Source organism: Antechinus flavipes, chromosome 3, assembly GCF_016432865.1.
Source record: "Antechinus flavipes isolate AdamAnt ecotype Samford, QLD, Australia chromosome 3, AdamAnt_v2, whole genome shotgun sequence".
Classification (NCBI taxonomy): Eukaryota; Metazoa; Chordata; class Mammalia; order Dasyuromorphia; family Dasyuridae; genus Antechinus; species Antechinus flavipes.
This window is the reverse complement of record NC_067400.1, coordinates 447,940,119-447,958,042: the sequence shown is the minus strand read 5'-3', so window position 1 is coordinate 447,958,042 and position 17,924 is coordinate 447,940,119. Positions and strand designations below refer to the sequence as shown.

Genomic DNA, 17,924 nt, shown 5'->3' with positions numbered 1-17,924 from the left:
CTGGAGCATAGAGCACCTAAAATTTCTTCAATGAATCCCTGCAACACATAGGTTATTCCAAATACTTGCTCAAACTAATCTTGCATTAGAACTCAGAAATGATCCCCAGCACTATCCATAAAGAAAGGTATAGAGGTCTCAAAAAGTATTATTAAGCACTTGAGATTGATTGCTGAATGTTTCTAGGTTATCTGACTATTTCTATCCTGTGATACTGCCATCCTGTGCCACTGGCAACATGGTAGGATTAGAGTACCTTCTTTACTACTTCTCAAAACTCTCCAAAATAAGAATTATACAAAAAGAGACAAAGCAATTTTAACTCCCCATTGGATTTTAAGCTCTTTGAGAAAAGGTACTGCCTTTTTTTGTGTACCTGGCACAGAATAGATGCCTAATAAATATTGATTTGTTGATTGAGCTCTACCATTTCAGGAACTCTACCTGACTTTGGTAGGTTTGAGAATCATCAGCATAAAGATGATAATGAAATATCTGAGAGTTAATGAGATTACCAAGCAAGATAATATAGAAGGAGAAGAGAAGAAGGCCCTATGGGATCCTCATGGAACTGTGGATTATGGAATAATCAGGAATATTGGATTATTATTAGGCTTTATCTGGTTGAAGATTCAACAAAGGAAACTAAGAAGGAATTGTTAGGTGGGAAGAGAACCAGAAAGAATTTAAGAGAGATAAGAATATTAAGGAGAAGCAGGAGATTAACAGTGTAAAAGGTGTAAAAAGGTTGAGAAAAATGAAGACTGACAAAACCCTATTGTATTTGTCAATAAGGAAATCATTGATAAATTTGGAGAGGAATTTCAGTGGAAAGATGAGATGGGAAGCCAGATTAAAATGAAGTTAAAAGAGAATGAGAAGAGGAAAAGTACAGCTTTTTTTTACTAGATGGCCTCAAGGAAAAAGATGACCGAGGGATAAGAGATTGAAATTTTCAGTGACCTTAGGAGAAAGGAAAGTCAGTTAGAGAACTTGAACATATAAACATATAAACCAAACAGGAAGATAGTAGTAACAGGAGGAAATACAGCCTCCAGATCAGTTAAAAGAGTCCATATATCTGTGTATGGCAAGATAAAAGAAATTGACTTAATGCCATTTTGAGCAGAGGCCTCTGTGGATTGTCAGGAGAGCACAAAACTACAGTATGCTGTTCCTGAATATTTTAGAAGAAAAATAAAAATTATAAACAAAAATTATGGCCTACACAACAGAAAAAATCGGAACAAAAGAATTTGAATCCATAGTGTCAAAGAAATGAGAGAACAAATACACCAAAGAGAAGCAAAAAGCAACAATGTTTAAAAAAAAAAAAAAAAAGGTCTTCACACAAGCAAGATTGATCTCAATTTAAGTATTATTAGTCTTCTAAAAGAACACAAGTCAAAAAAACTGAACACCCTAATGTAAAAAACAATAAAAGGCAACTGCCCAAATCTTAATAATACATAAAACAAAGTGTGAATTGAAAGAATCCACAAATAGCCTCCAGAAAAAAAAAAGTAATATACTATAAATGCATTTTGAGGTATAAAGATTCTGAGATACTAATATCAACTTCTGCATTGCAATGGTCACAGAAATACTAGATATTAGATCCTTGGGCATTCAACAAAAATACTTTTTTCCCTCAGGCAGATTACAGCCACACAAATGAGATCACAAATATATACTGAATGAGTATAGCACTCTGTCTAAGGTACCACCTCACCCCAACTTATACTCATAAATTTAATCTCCAAGGGAGCAAATACTTCTGGTTCAAGATGTTCTGTGGGTCCACTCACTTGTGTGTTTGCCTTTACTATTTATCTAGTAATGGTAATTAGTTCACAGCAAGATCCATTGTGCTTTTTCTTCTCATGGTGTTCTCATCTGGCTCCCCCAGATGCATTCTTGGCTAGACAGATTACTTACTTAACTGGATTTTCTTGGCCTTTTCCACTCCACAGCTTACTCTTCAGTAACAAGGCTCATTTTCCAAGAGGTGAGGAGCAGTTATCTCTAAAGATCTGGGTTTTTCTTTGTACTTTGTTTTCAGCTACCTACAAAGCCCATACTTCTCAGGACTACCTCTTGTCTCAAATCACTCCTTAGAGAATTCTTTGCTTTTGAAGAATGAAGTCCATTAGGAGCTGGCTGATCTTCTAGCCATTCAGTAGTTGACTGCCTTGTAATTCCATCAAATTTAACTAAGTAACATCGTTCTACCTCCTAAAGGAATAACAGTGCAAATGCAGATATGAATACTTCTTTTCATTTCCTTTAAGACTATACACTGGTTTTTCCTTTGTTACCTGCTGCTTACATTGCATAATTTTTTCAAGTGAAGTATTCCCTGATCATTCCTCCCAGGTGCATCAAAATGTCATATTGGTTGGGGGGAACGGGGGGAAGGAAGGGTGGTTTCCTATCATTTTTCAGCTCCTAATTACTGTTGTTCCCAATTATTCTATTTCACTCCAAAAAAACCTCTCGTATAAATAAATTAATGTAAAAGTATTTATTAAGCCCCTTCTGTTGTAGGCATTGTGCTATCATGATACACAACACAAATGAATACATATCTATCTGAAAATTATACCTCATTTTATTCCCATTGCATAGTCTACCACTTCATTGCTAAAATACAGAAGCTAACGTCTATATCATTGTTTTTGCATAATTTCTTATTGTACGATGTTCCTCTCAGTTGAAGGATAGAATATTTCAAAACTTGAAGCTATAACCAAAAGAATCACACACACACATACACACACATACACACCCCAAAAAAAGGTGTGTTTTTATTTCGGCGAGAAGTTTCAGGTCATTAAAAGGATTTTATCATTTCCCAAGGCAGTCTAGAGCTTTAAGGTCCAGGCCATTGTTTCTTTACAATGTCTGTTCTAATAAATATGAACCAGTGGAGAAGCTCTGTGATTGTATGTCCAAATTACAGGCTTTTTTGTCTAATTTACATTTCTTCTATAAACCAACTTAACCCTTTGAATGATTATGGATCTTACTTAGGAGATTACACAATATTTCAGGACTTAATGCATTAAGTACAGTATCATTTCCAAATAACAGTATCATGATAGCTATGTCTAATAAAGACCATTCTGGTATCCTCCATGATGTTGAGTGCTTTTGTCAGATATCTATCTCCCTGGTTTATGCATCAAAGTGTTGTGAAGCAGGTATTTTCATTTTTAGTATGTCTTTCAAAGAACCTTATGTATGATTTTGACCTATGTATGATAAATGCCTGTTGGAATAAAACTTTTTACATATTTTTGCTTTACCAAATTAAATAATTACAATAATTACAGTAAGATCTTGTATTCTCTAAACCTTCCAGCCAGTTTGTGAGTCAAAAGGTATGGTATACTTTAAAATATAATTTGAGATGTTGCCTATTTCTAGCTTAAACCCTATAAATTACAGGTGATCTTTCAGGATGAGGTGGTAAAACACATACATACCTAAAAATAACAAGTATAGTCAATTCTTTTAGACTCTTTCTTAAACCTAGACCCAATTTATGTTCAATGTATACGAAATGTTTGCCTCATTATAAACTACATCTTCTCTATGATTATGAGCAGGTAACTTAGTCTTTCTGTGCTTCAATTTCATTCATCTCTAAATTGAAGGTTTAGACAAAATCATCCTTATGATCCTGTCTGCCTGTGAATCCTGTAATCCTCTAGCTTCTTGTTCTTTCAGTCCTCCTTTTTCAAGCTATTGATTTCCTAGTCTGTCCCTGTCTAGGGTAATCTCTCTAAATATAGACTTGATCTAGCTTTGTGAAACCACTGTTTTGTTATATATTCTGGCTCTTCCCCAAGAAAGGCTGGGGACAATATTTCTATTTTGCCTGCTAACACACAATGCCTTTTTATGGTAGATGACATTCAGTGATGTTTCCCTGCTGTTTCCCTAATACTTTATGATTAGGGTCATTTAGTGACAGTGTCAAATGTCAGTTCTGAAAAGAGACCTTGTCCTGTTCTAGATTTGAACTCAGAAAAATGAGTCTTCCTGACTCCAGGCCTAGTACCCATCCATTGAGCCACCTGCCCAACACTACGTCTTATGTTTCCAGTTTTAGAAATGTTATGTTTTTAGTGGTTACTTGGTCCAGATACTTAGACTCAAATAATGCCTAAACCATTTAGTGACTAGTAACTTAATCTATATCCCTTTCATTTCCCCATCAGTGATGTTGTTAAAAACTAGAAAATCAAACTTTTGTAAATAGGCAGTAAACAATTAGTGATATAGTCAGACTTTCATAAATTCAAATTGATAAGCCCTGATATTGATTGAGACAAAAAAAGAAATAGTATTGTGTGTGTTTATGTCTGTATAAATACATATAGTAACTCTTTTTAACTTTTTATATTAGGTTCTTGCATACACAGAGGGACTTCATGGAAAATGGATGTTCAGCGAAATTCGAGCTGTATTTTCAAGACGTTATCTTCTACAGAACACTGCTCTGGAAGTGTTTATGGCAAACAGAAGTATGTCTCTAAATATTTCACAGGAAATTATGGTCATAAATTTTAAATTATTAAATATTGTTTGAAATTATTCTCCATGTTTTTTTCTTTCTTACATTTGTCCTTCTTATATCCAAGAAAAAAATATTTCTCATTTTGACCCCAGCTGTAATGACCGCGTATTTAAAATCAGCCGGAGTCAGGAATTCAGGTTAAGGGAAAAATCTTCAATATTTATTGAAGTGAAGAGGTGAATAAAGATTGCGATAGCAAATATAGGCAAGAAAGATTGCTATAGCAATATGGGCAGTTGCAACAGGAGGGCAGCTAACAGAGAGAGATGTGAGCTGAGCCAACCATGGCAATGGCAATCTCAAAAGTCTCTCCTTCCCCTTCCTTTTCCACTCCTCTGCCTCCACCCACCAAAATCGTCATTTCCTATACAACACATCAGGACTTGCACAAAGAGTGGGCGGGGGCCATTCTTTCTCCAAGCTTATATATTAATAGAGTATGGTCCAATTACTATTTAGCCTCATGTGCTTGGGACCTCAGTGCATCAACTCGAGCCTCAGCCCATTACACCCAGCTACTTTCCGCACAGAATGTTTAAAAAAAAGTTGGTTTTTAAGATAATGCATTACTATAACAAATAAATCAATAAATCATCTCAATAAATCAACACACAACACTTAAAGCTTATATTGTAAAATTTATACTTTGTACTTTTCTTGTTTTCTAAATCATATTTTTTTCCTCACACAGCCTCGGTAATGTTTAACTTTCCTGACCAAGCAACAGTAAAAAAAGTTGTGTACAGCTTGCCTCGGGTTGGTGTAGGAACTAGTTATGGTTTGCCACAAGCCAGGTAATTGTACAGTGTTGCAAATTTTTTTGTGGTTTCTTAATATAGTTCAGATTCAATATAATAGTTATAAGATAGTTATACTGTTATAACTAATAAGTTATGTGTGCTCCAGAAATCAAAGAATATTCTCTATTTGTAAATTGTTTGAAGGAAAATATATTTCTGTAAATACAAGCTAAATCTCTGAAATGAAATTTATTTGATAGAAAAAAAATTAGGTATATTTTATACTAAATTCAGTTAGCCTGTTAAATGCATTTTGTCTAATTAAAAAACCCCTTGCTTGCTGTCTGGGAATTGATATTCTAATAGAACAAAAAGATACTCATGCATACAACTTTTGAGAAACAATGTACATGATAAATGCACACATTGGTACAGACCAAATAGTTTTTTGAAGCCTTAAAAAGAAAATTATTTGGGGCAGTGAGGTGCCACAGTGGATAGAGCACCAGCCCTGAAGTCAGAAGCCACTGAGTTCAAATCTGGCCTCAGACACTTAACACTTACTGGCTGTGTAACCCTCAACAAAAAGAAAGAAGGAAGGGAAGGAAGGAAGGAAGTTATTATGAACGAAAGTTGGGGAACAAGAGATAGTTTTATGGATTATATGACTTTTGACTTGGTCTTTAAAAGTTGTATTAAGAACTCAACAGATGGAAAGGGCTGGGGCAGGCAGGACACAATAGATATAGGCAGCAGAGTGATTAAAGTTGTGAAGGCTGAAGTGCTTGAGGGATAGATAGTTATTCAATTTGATTGAAGCATAAGTACATATAGATAGAGATTATAGGAGCTAGGGTGACAAAAATGGGGAAAACCTCATCTCAGGAAAAATAATTTTAACCTTATTTAGAAGGATACTATGAAACCATTGCAAATTTAGAATAAAGGAATGATAGATACAAGGAAGAAGGGAAGTTAGGCAGTCAACCAACATGTATTAAGCTCCTACTTTGTGCTAAGAACTTTTACTAGGTGAAAAAATAATCTTAATTAGGAAATTATACAGTAGATACAGTAATGAATACCTGTACTCTAGTCAAATAAACAATCATTTATTAAATGCTGGCTATGTGCAAGCCCTATACTGAGCTCGCAGAATATAGATGTAAGTAGAAATGAAAACTGTCTTTGTCCTCAAAGAGCTTACATTCTAAAGGAGAAAAAATATTAAATAAAGGAAACTAGAAAGATGAAAATACCTAATATAGAAGAAACAGAATCAGGAATACAGCCTACAAAGATAAATGAAGACATGGATAGCAGAGGAACTTCCAAAATGAAGAGATTTTTGTGGCATTAGGGATAAAGTCTGAGTAAAGTGTCCGAAGTGTAGCTTTGAGGGGAAAGAAAATAGGACTGACCTGAATAGTCTCTCTGGGTAAAACTAGCCAATTAGAGGGGAAAGAGGCAAGGGCAGAAGTTTTTTCCATTGTATGAAGTCTGAAACTGGAGAATAGAGAGGAAGCATGATGGCTAAAAATATTACCAGTGGAAAGAAGCAATAGAATTTGATAACTGCAATAAGATATGAGAAGTAAAGAAGAAATAGTTAAAGATAATCCCAGAAAGTTGAATAAGAGAGCCTAAGTGAATAGTGAGATCATAAGAAAGAACAAGTTTAGGTAACTAGTTCAGTTTTGAATACATTGAGATTGAGGTGCCAGTGGAATATTCATGAGAATATAGGCCATAGACAGTAAGAGATATGGGGCTGAAACTCAGAAGAAAGATCAGGAGCAGAAGCAGAGGTCATAATTGAAACCATAAGAATGAATGATATTGTTTATTAAGGAAATAGGGTACAAACTTTGAGAAATACTAAATACAGGATATTGAGAATATTCTGCAAATATACATAAATTATAGCCTAAAAATAAAGCTGATTATTTACGTTTATGAAGAACTGTCGCAACTATGCATGGTATACTAAAAATATCTATAAGACAGAAACAATTTTGACCATAAAAGAAATTCTATTTTCTACATGCCATATGAAAATTTCTTTGTTAGCTAACAAAAACTCTTAGAATATCAGAATGTATGATTAATATACATGTATTTAAGGGTCTCCTAATTGCCAAAACTATACTAAACATTGAGGGTAATTTAAGTACAAGGTAATGGCAGTTGGGTGACATAAAAGATAGAGCTCTGGGTGTAGAATCCCAGCTTCAGATACATGCAAGTAAGCTTTGGCAATTCACTTAACCTCTGTTTTCTTGACATCGTGCTAAGTACTTTACAAATATTATCTCATTTAATTCTCCAAACAGTCCTGGAAGATAGGTGCTGTTATTATTCCCATTTTACAGTGAGAAAATTGAGGGAAATAGAGGTCAAGTGACTTACCCAAGATGTCATAAAACTAGTAAGTATCTAAGATAGGATTTAAACTTGGGCCTTCCTGACTTTAGACCCAACATGCTGACTACACTATCTAGCTTCCTCTATAAACACATAAAATGGAGAGTGTATTGAAGGTTTTGAAGTAGAAAAATAGAACAAGACAATGATAACTATTTTATATTTATAAGTTATTTGGAAGTTTGGGTAACAAACTTCTATTGATTAATGACCTTGATACAGTTTCTGTAATTACTTACTATTATTATTATCTCTTTCATAGGCCAGTTTCTGATTTTTCATTGTTGAAAGGATCCACATTGTTAACAACAGTATATTGCAAGCATTAAATAGGATTACTTTTAATAGAAAATATCATGTGACATTTAACATACCATATTCTCAATGACAAATCTTTCAGGTGTTAGTCAAATCTAGTATTTATTTTAAAGTGTAGTTAGTGTTTATTGATTAAAAAAAAAAGTTGAAACACTATTTAGGTCTATAATAATGGTCATTGAAATTATTCATTTGAATATGGATGTCAGATAATATTTAGTGCATTGTGAATTGAAAACACTTATAGCTTCAAAATATCAAATTTATATTTAATTATTAGGAGAATATCCTTGGCCACCCCTCGACAGCTTTATAAATCTTCCAATATGACACAACGTTGGCAAAGGCGAGAGATCTCTAATTTTGAATATTTAATGTTCCTCAATACCATAGCAGGTAAGGCATCTGATTCTTTAATCCCTTATAAACATGTTAATGTTTGTCAAAATCATCAGCACTATCATTGATAAAATATATTGATATCTTTTGAATTTATCAACAATCTTATGTTAGATTGATTCATATTGTTTTATTAGAAAATATGCAACCTAGCACCTAAGTTTTAGATTTTTTTGATGAAGAGACTATTCCTTGCTTTTTCTGCCATTTCTGTTTCTGACAGCTTTGTCAGAAGCTTTATTAGAGTCAACAAACCTTTGTCAGGGAGTATCTGGAAATAATAATGGGAAAATATAATTTCACTACTTTGTCATTTTCAGCAACAGCAGTTAGACAGGAGAATAACAACGGTATTCTGCCTCGTACAGATGTCACCTAGATTGTGCCATGATTGGACTACAGTATCTTTTCTTCTTTAGATAAGACCTTCAAAATAAAATATAAAAGCAGATTAACTATTTTAAATAGTGAATAACTGCCTTTAGCAAAGACAGTACTATATTTGCAAATTAAAAAGAGGCATTGGTTTTTTGCTAATCTAGTGATTTTCATTAATTAAGCACATTTGTGGTGTTTTTTTTTTTATTTCTAAATCATAAGGTCAGTTGGAAAGAAATGATTTTTGTTTTATTCATTACCAATAATAAAAACTTAACAGATTCGTCAGCACTATCATCATTTTTTTGGCACATAAAAATTCCCAAAACAATGGAAAGTCATTCTTAATATGGAAGAAAATGATTATTTTCAACTTTACCAGTAAATCAAGTATTCCAAGGGAGAAGTATTATTATAGTGCCTTGGTAATAGGATTATGTGTCTTATATTTGCTCGGGATAATAATTCCAGAGAGCTTTGTACCTGTTCAGAAATATGGATAGCACAGGCCAGCTTGCATCTTTTTCTCAAATGCTACACAGTAATGTAGAAGAATATTTTTCATGTTACTTTTAAACCAGTTTATTTTATTCCTTGCATTTTATAAATATAATTAAAGCTTTGACTAACTGGTCATTGATAATTTTTCTCAAATTTGGTCTCTAGCAAAATTATCACCTGGAACATTATTTTTCATGCAAACAAACAAACAAAAAAGGAGCCAGGAAAAATATGGCAATCAATAATATGGTCTGATTATTAATCAATTATCATATATTTTAAAAATATCTTATGTTCAATACTTTTGGTGCTTTTATTCCAAAGAATTTTGTTATATATGAGACTATTTTGTTGACATTGACTTTAGAAAAAAGTTATATTAACTTATTTTAAGTAATTTTTTAAATAGCATAAATTCTTAATAGGATATTATAGGAAAGCAGATGTTATATAATAGTATATGCTGGACTTGAAGACCTGAATTTAAATTCTACCTCAAACAACTTATTAGCTTTGTGATCCCAGAAAAGGTTTTAGTTTCAATTAAGTAATCTTATGTAAAACTTATAATTATATAACACTTTATATTAACCATTAGATTTTGCTTAATTGTGGCATAGATATGAACTTTTATGAAAACTTATTTCCTTTCAAGAAAAAATCATGAATTTATGGACTATATTTGCAAAATTATCTTGGTCACTCCTTCTTAAATGTATCTTTTGAGGGGAAAAAAGCCTCAAAAATCTCCCTCTTAGACCAAAGAAAATGCTACTTCCTTTTTCCTTTATGGGAAACAAATTTTTAATGTACTTAAACTCTCTAATCCAGAAGACTACTTGTAATATGCTGTCTCTATAACATTGAGGAGAAGAGCTTTCTAGATTTTCTTAATTGATTAAGATGGAAAAGTGGAACCTAATAATTTCTTGTAACAATCCTAAATAGCCAGACAGCAAGTGTTTATTGAATGCTTAGTTTATTTTAGGCACTGTGCTAATCACTAGGGATATATTAGAAAAGCAACAAGTAGTTTCTTCTCTTTAGATGCTTATATTGTCATGAAAGAAACAACATAAATATATAGAGGAGATGAAAAATAATCAAAACAGGGAAGAGGTTAGCAATTAAGGAACCAGAAAATGGCTGAAAGAAAATGGACTTCAAGGTCAGTCTTCAGGAAGCTAGGGAAACTGAGAGGTGAAGGTGAAGACCAAGAATCAAGTTGTTATTAGAAATACCTAAATTGCTTTCTCTCTAAACATTTTTTTTAAATGAGATGCAGGTAACAGACTGAATTATCACCTACTTATGGCCTCAGCCTCAGCTTAGTTCAGTGACTCTTACCATCAACAATCATTTACTGAAATCCCACTATGTGAAAGTATGAAGAAGTGTGAAGAAATGTAAAACATGGTTTCTGGCTTAAAGTATGTTACTCTGTAATTATATGACTTTGTATAATTATGTGTGTTGTGTGTACATGTATCATGTATGCATGGGTTTGTGTATATCCATCTACACATATATGGATACATAGACATACTTTAGACCAGGGGTCCTCAAACTTTTTAAATAGGGGTCCAGTTCACTGTGCCTCAGACTGTTGGAGGGCCGGACTGTAGTAAAAACAAAAACTATGAACAAATTCCTATGCATGCTGCGTATATCTTATTTTGAAGTGAAGAAACAAAATGAGAACAAATACAATATTTAAAATGAAGTAAAGTTAAATCAACAAACTTACCAGTATTTCAATAGGAACTATGGGTCTGCTTTTGGCTAATGAGATGGTCAATGTCTGGTTCCATATTTGTCACTGCTATCGTAACAAGTGATGCAAGTGTGCATCCGTTAGTCTTGATCTGGTTGGAGATTTCAAATGTTTCATTCTAGAAAAAGTCTGTTCACAGACATAAGTGCTGCCAAAGATGGTTGCCATTTTGAGTGCATCGTTCCTGAGATGAGGATCTCCCCAGAGGGGAGAGATGCATAGAAATTATGAAGGCTGCTTGACTTGAAGGCATCTTTCAGAGAGTCACAATTCTGCAGTTCAGCTAGTTCCATTTGGTAAATTGTATCCACATTTTCAATGTCAAGAGAAAATGAGTTTTGGAAAAGGTGTGTGTCTTATTCATGGAGATGAAGCTCTTTAAATCTAAATTGGAACGCCTTTTGCATTTTTTTCCAGTGAATCCATACATGTTTTGTTTGGGAATGCAATCAGCGGTTTTTCTGCTAACAGATTTTGAGTTGTGGGGAGATGGCAGAAGTTTTCCTCCTTCACTTGTTTGATGAGGAGGCCTAATTTTACTTCAGATGCTTTGACATGTGATTGCATATCACAGATGAGCTTCCCCTTTTCTTGAAGTTGCATATTGAAATTGTTGAGTAGCTCTGTTACATCTGTCAGAAAGGCAAGGGGTCGTTTCCATTCTGCATCATTGAGCTCTGGTACTTCTTTGTTTTTTGAAAGCGGAAAAGTTGTAATCTGTGGAAGTAAGTCATAGAAATGTTTCAAAACTCTCCCTCGACTCAGCCAATGGACTTTTTTGGGATATAGAACATCTTCATACTCAACATTTAGCTCAGACAGAAATTCCTGAAATTGTCTGATTTAGTACATTAGCTCTAATGAAGTTAACACAAAATACCACAATTTTCATAACAGAGATTTACTACACAGCACTTGGTGATGGATGAGGCACTGTATGGCTATTGGATGAGAAGGGTTATGTTTGTCTATCTCTTGGTGAATGAGAGCAATTACTCCTTTCTTAGACCCCACCCTGCTAGGAGCACCATCAGTTGTCATGCTGGTTAGTTCAGCCCAGTCCAGCTCCAAACCATTCATAGTTTGGCAAACCTTTTCATAGATATCCTCTCCTGTAGTTGTTCCTTTGATGCTTTTCTGTGCAGCAAGCTCTTCTATGACTTCAGAATAATCATTCATCCCATGAATAAAAATTAGAAGGTGTGCAGAATCACGAACATCATTGCTTTCGTCGAGTTGCCAAGGAAAAATATGAACATTTTTTAATGGAGTTTTGCAAATGCTGATGCAGATTGTCTCCCATTTCTTCAATCCTCCCTGTAATTGTAGGTCCTGAAAGACTCACTGTACTAAATAAATCGGCCTTCTCTGGACACATCTCTTTGGCAACAGAAAGAAGGCATTCTTTAACAAATTCTCCCTCCATGAATGGGCTGCCAGTGTGTACTATTCGCTTGGCAACTTGAAAACTTGCTCACAGTGATGAAATATTTAGCTGCTTCTGCTTCACTTTGCTGAGTTGTCCATGTATTTTTCAGTTTTAATATTTTATCTTTTCTCACTTCTCCAACCAAACAATCTTATTTATCTTTATGTTGAGTTTCATAGTGTCAATGTAAATTATATTCTTGGAACACAGACACTATATTCTGGCATATCAGACATACAGCTCTTTTCTTGTACTGCATGAAAAAGTAATTATAAGTCCACTGTTTTTTGAATATCCTACACGCCAAGTCAGTTTTTCTTTTTCTTGACATCATTATTTCCTAGGGATTCCAAATTGCTATTAGTAAATACATATATATATATATACCAACAACGCCCAACTTCCTCCAAGCGCTTCTGCACTGCGATGTCTCCGTTTCCTGCACTCTCTCTCCTGCTCTTCGTGCTCCCGCTTCCAACTTTCACTGCTGCAGTGAATTCCCCCTGCAGCGGCCGTGACATGCGCAGCATGCACTGCACATCCCCTGCGCCTGCCTGCTGTGGTGGCTGCCATTACTGTACAAGGCCGCGGGCTGTCAGTTCTCCATCTTCTGCATCTCTCTCCCTTCCCCACACCACACACCCCAGTCTGGAAACTCACCTCACCTTGGTACTGCCTCACACTCTGTCTCCGCCGTCTCAGCCCAGTACTGGAAATGGATATTGCTAACAGGACTTTAGGTCAAATGTCATTTCCAGTCTGATTTTGCCATAACCCGACAGGCCGCATAAACATCCTCAGCGGGCTACATCTGGCCCACAGGCTGTAGTTTGAGGATCCCTGCTTTAGACATACTGTGGGTTTGGTTCCAGGCTACCATGATAAAGTGTACTATCTCAATAAAGAGAGTCATTAGTTTTGGGCTTCCCAATGCATATCAAAGATATTTTTACATTTTACTATATCTGTTAAGTGTTTGGTAATATTATATCTAAAATGTATACATGTTTTAATTTTAAAATACTTCATTGTTTAAATATGCTAACTGTCACCTAAGCCTTCAGCAAATCTTAATCTTTTTTGTTGGTGGAATCTTGCCTTGATGTTAATGGCTACTGACTGATAAGGGTAGTGGTTGCTGAAGGTTGGGGAGGCTGTGACAATTTCTTAAAGTAAGACAACAACAGAAGTTGCCATATCAATTGACTCTTCCTTTCACTTGAATACTTAGAGACCATTGTAGGGTTTTTAATTGACTTAATTTCAATATCATTGTATCAGAGAATTGGGAGACTTGAGAAGAGGGAGAGTGGAAGTGTGAAAGTCAGTTAGTGAAGCAGTCTGAACACACACAACACTTATTGATTGAGTACACTTTCTTATATTCTTATATTAATTATGGTATTAACATAAAATGTCACTGATCACAGATCACCATACTATATAATAAAAGTAGTAAAAAGTTTGAAATATTGCAAGAATTACTGAAATGTAACACAGATATAATGAAAGACTTACTAGATACAGAGTTGCTATAAACCTTCAGTTTGTTTAAAAACAAAAAAAAGCAATTATCTACAAAGCACAATAAAGTACAGTTCAATAAAACAAGGCATATCTGTGTATATGTGGATGGGTAGATGAATGTGCATATATGCATATATATACATATAGGTGTGTATGTAAATATGCATGTATACACACATCATACAATTATGTATGTATGTTAGCAAGCCAATTGTAGCATAGTTGATAATTGACATTGTAACCAGGGAATTGTTAATTCTTATTTTGAATGATGCCTGTTGACTATGTGATAGTCAGACAAGTATATGAGATGAACCAAAATTCTTTGAAACAATAATTTCAGAAAAAATACAGGATATATGTAATAAATTGATAAAAATCAGCATTTCTGTATAATAACAAAACTGAGAAGGAAATGGCAGAAAGAGAAATTCCTTTTAAAACAACTAAAAATGTATAAAATACTTGGAAGTCTATCTACTAACATACATTTTAAAATTATGTAACTAAAACAATTTTTAAAAACAGATGTAATGACATACCTAAATTAGAGAAATGTCAGTTTCCCATGGATAGGTCACATCACAAAAAAATTGTCCATACAAACCTAAATTATTTATTCAGTGCTATGCCAAACTACCAAAACCTTATTGGTTAGGACTAGAAGAAAATAACAAAATTCCTATGGAGGTAAGAAAGAGGACAAGAATCTCAGTGAAATTTTTTAAAAAGAGAGAATGAAGGAGACTTTAACAGTACCATAATTCAAACTATACTACAAAGCCATAATTCATTCTAGCAGGAATCCCAATAGGCATAAATCCACATCTCAACAGCATTTATCAAAATAAAGCCAAAATGGGTACATAATTTAGAAAGTGATATCATAAACAAATTAGGGAAGGATGAAAAAAATTACTTGTCAGATCAGTGGATAAGGAAAGAGTTTTTGACCAAACAAGAGATAGAGATCACAGAAAGTGAAATGGGAAATTTTGATTACATTAAGTTGAAAACAATGGCACAGACAAAATTCATGTAGCCACAATTAGAAGATAAACAAAGAAGCAAAAAAAAACTTTAAAATGATGGAGGATTAAACAAGGAGAAACGCTAACATTCAAAATGGAGAGAATGATACATGTGTTTCCTCTAAATTCTAACATCATCAAGAGTCACAGAGTCGTTAGATGAAGTCTAGGAGTGATTAAGTTATGTGTTGATGATTTTAAGAATGGAAGGAAATAGGAATACACTGCTTAGGAAGGGAGGTGAAATAGGGAGAAGAAGCATGCCTCATATAATCAGGATGTGCAGATAGACATCTTTGCAGCAAGGGGTGGGGGGCAGGGAATAGCTGACTCTTGAACCTCAGTCTCATCCAAATTTTCAAAAGGAGGAATACACACACACACACACACAGTTGAGTACATTGCAAGAAAATAGAAGGAAAAGATGAGTAGAGGTAGAATAGACTGAGGGACAGAATAGTCCTAAATAAAATAAACTAAGCATATCACATATAGGGATGTTATATTTCTACACCTATCTATAGACATAAGGGGTATGTATATGTGCTTTCTGAGGTTGCAACAAATGGGAATCTGAAGGTGTATCCCTAAATTGGGGAATAGTTGAACAAGTTAGAATATATGAAAGTGTTGGAATATTGATAAAAATGTCAGTATAACACCTTTTGCCTTGGCAAAAGAAGGGCTACCTCTTTATTATAGAAATGAGAAGATAAGTGGATATTTTTTCCACTAATTTTTAATTTTTACAAGTAAGAGGGCAAAAGAGGGAGTTCTAGGATAATAGTCTCAATATTTTATTAAGATCCAAATTGAAGTTCTCAACTTAGAACAAAGGGAAGGAGTATCATGAGAATCTTGGGGGTCCAAAAAGCTTGAGACAGTCACCATAGTGAGAAGGATGAGGAATCAATAAAGAAGGAATAGAATATTTGCCTTGCTACATTGAGGACCCAAATGAAATTAATGGAACTAATCATTAGAATGTTACAATTTCTTCTAGTTCTTTTCAACGGCATCTAAAGAGAAACAAAGGAGGCACATAGTAGGGGTTATTTTTTACAGCCAAGTTATTTAAATCTAAGATACTGTCCATTAGATATAATAGTTCTTTATTTCAGATACATGGTGTTTAATGTGTTAAAATTAGGTCCAATGATTCCTGTATTTTTCTAGTGTTTTTTACAAAAAACTATTGCTGTCTTGTGTCAAAACAAAAAAAATGTTTCTGTCTCTTGATATTAATCCTATGATTTTCGTTGTTTCTGTTATTACTATAGCTAAGTTTATAGTTTTCTGAAACTAGTTAAACCAACTCTGCATCCCTGCAAAACTCCCATTTATTTATGTCTCATATTTGTGATCTTTACTCTTAAGTTCTAAGTTTTCTTTTTACTTTTTTGACTTTCCCTGATTTATATTCCAATACCATATTATGTATTCTAGGGAAAAAATTGTTTAAAAGTTATTATTTTGCTTTTCTAAAAATAGTTTATGTAATAGTGAAGTCATTGGTATTTGAATACTTGATGAAACTAATTTTTTAATCATTCTGGTCAGACTGCGGTTTGTTTGTTTTTTCCTTATTTAGTTTGTTTTTCTGAGATTGAATTAGATTCCCTATATATTATTTCTTTAATCTCAGTGTTTTACATTTTGTAAATATTCGTTTCTTTCATTTAGGTTGATTTTGTGGGCAAAATAGTAGTTTATAGGAATATCTTTTAAGCTTTTTTTCTTTTGCTGTGGATTATCCTTTTTTGTTTTTGATAGTTATGTTGCTTCTCTTCTTCACCATCAAATTATTTTATTTTCCCCATGAAATTAGTTTATTTAGTTAGTTTTTTATTACTTTTAGTTTTGTTAATCTCTTCCCTGTTTTTTTTAATTTATATTTTAATATTTATTTTATTTTCTTTGGGTTTCTAGTACTTTTTTTCAATTGAATGCTCAATTTTGGTGTTTTTATATTGTTTTTTAAGAAAACATTGTTGCTTTTGCAGCATTCCAAAGATTTTACTATGTTGTTTCATTGATGTTAACTATCACTTCTATGATTCGTTGACCTAACATGTTCCTTCATGTTGTTAAATGCTTTTTTTAGCAGCTTTTTTAAAGCATAATTTTTATTATATAAGGTATATTTAATATTTCTGCTTTTCTCCATTTTAGGGTTTTATGCTCTGTGGTCAATTTTTCTTATGATACTATGCACAGCAGAAAAATAAGTTTTTCTTGTATTCTTATTCTTGTTATTCTTTTTTATTCATATCACTTTGGTTTTTCTTTTTTTTTCCCAGAAGGTGATTGGTATATTCTTTTTTTTTTTTTTTTTTTTTTTTTTTTTTTTTTTTTTTTTTGTGAAGCAGGATGTTTTATTGTTCCCAGTTTACTAAAGGAAAAACTGAGGTTCAGAGAGATTAAGATTCAGAGAGCAGGGTTATAGAGAAGGAATTGAAGCTGGATTAATCTGAGGTCTCCTGACTCCAGAGATAGCACTTTATCCATTACACCATGTTACTTTTATTTAGATGGGTACCACTTATAGTAGCTGCAATAATAGTGGTATTATTTACATCTGTAGGTTGCAATGTGGTGTGGAGAGACCAAAAAAAAAAAAAAAATTAGAGAAAGAGTCAAAAGACCTGGCTTCTGTTAACACTTCTCTTTGCTTTTTTTTTAATAATAATAGATTTTTATTTTTCAAAATATATGCAAACATAATTTCATCATTCATCCTTGCAAAATCTTGTGTTCCAAATTATTCTCCCTTTCTCCCACTCCCTGTCCTCTAGACAGAAAGTAATCCATTTTAGGT

The 17,924-nt window shown here is 33.5% G+C and overlaps 1 protein-coding gene and 1 long non-coding RNA gene across 2 annotated transcripts in view; one reads left to right on the top strand and one right to left on the bottom strand.

Annotated features, from left to right (window-relative positions):
* Positions 1 to 17,924, top strand: part of NBEA (neurobeachin) — a 754,131-nt gene that overhangs the window by 591,310 nt on the left and 144,897 nt on the right. The window contains exons 41-43 of the mRNA XM_051986470.1: positions 4,415 to 4,532; positions 5,277 to 5,379; positions 8,348 to 8,463. Coding sequence (XP_051842430.1) covers positions 4,415 to 4,532; positions 5,277 to 5,379; positions 8,348 to 8,463 — 337 coding nt within the window. The remainder of the gene's footprint in view (positions 1 to 4,414; positions 4,533 to 5,276; positions 5,380 to 8,347; positions 8,464 to 17,924) is intronic.
* LOC127554675 (uncharacterized) overlaps positions 1 to 17,924 on the bottom strand; it is a 180,776-nt gene that overhangs the window by 37,794 nt on the left and 125,058 nt on the right. The window lies entirely within an intron of this gene.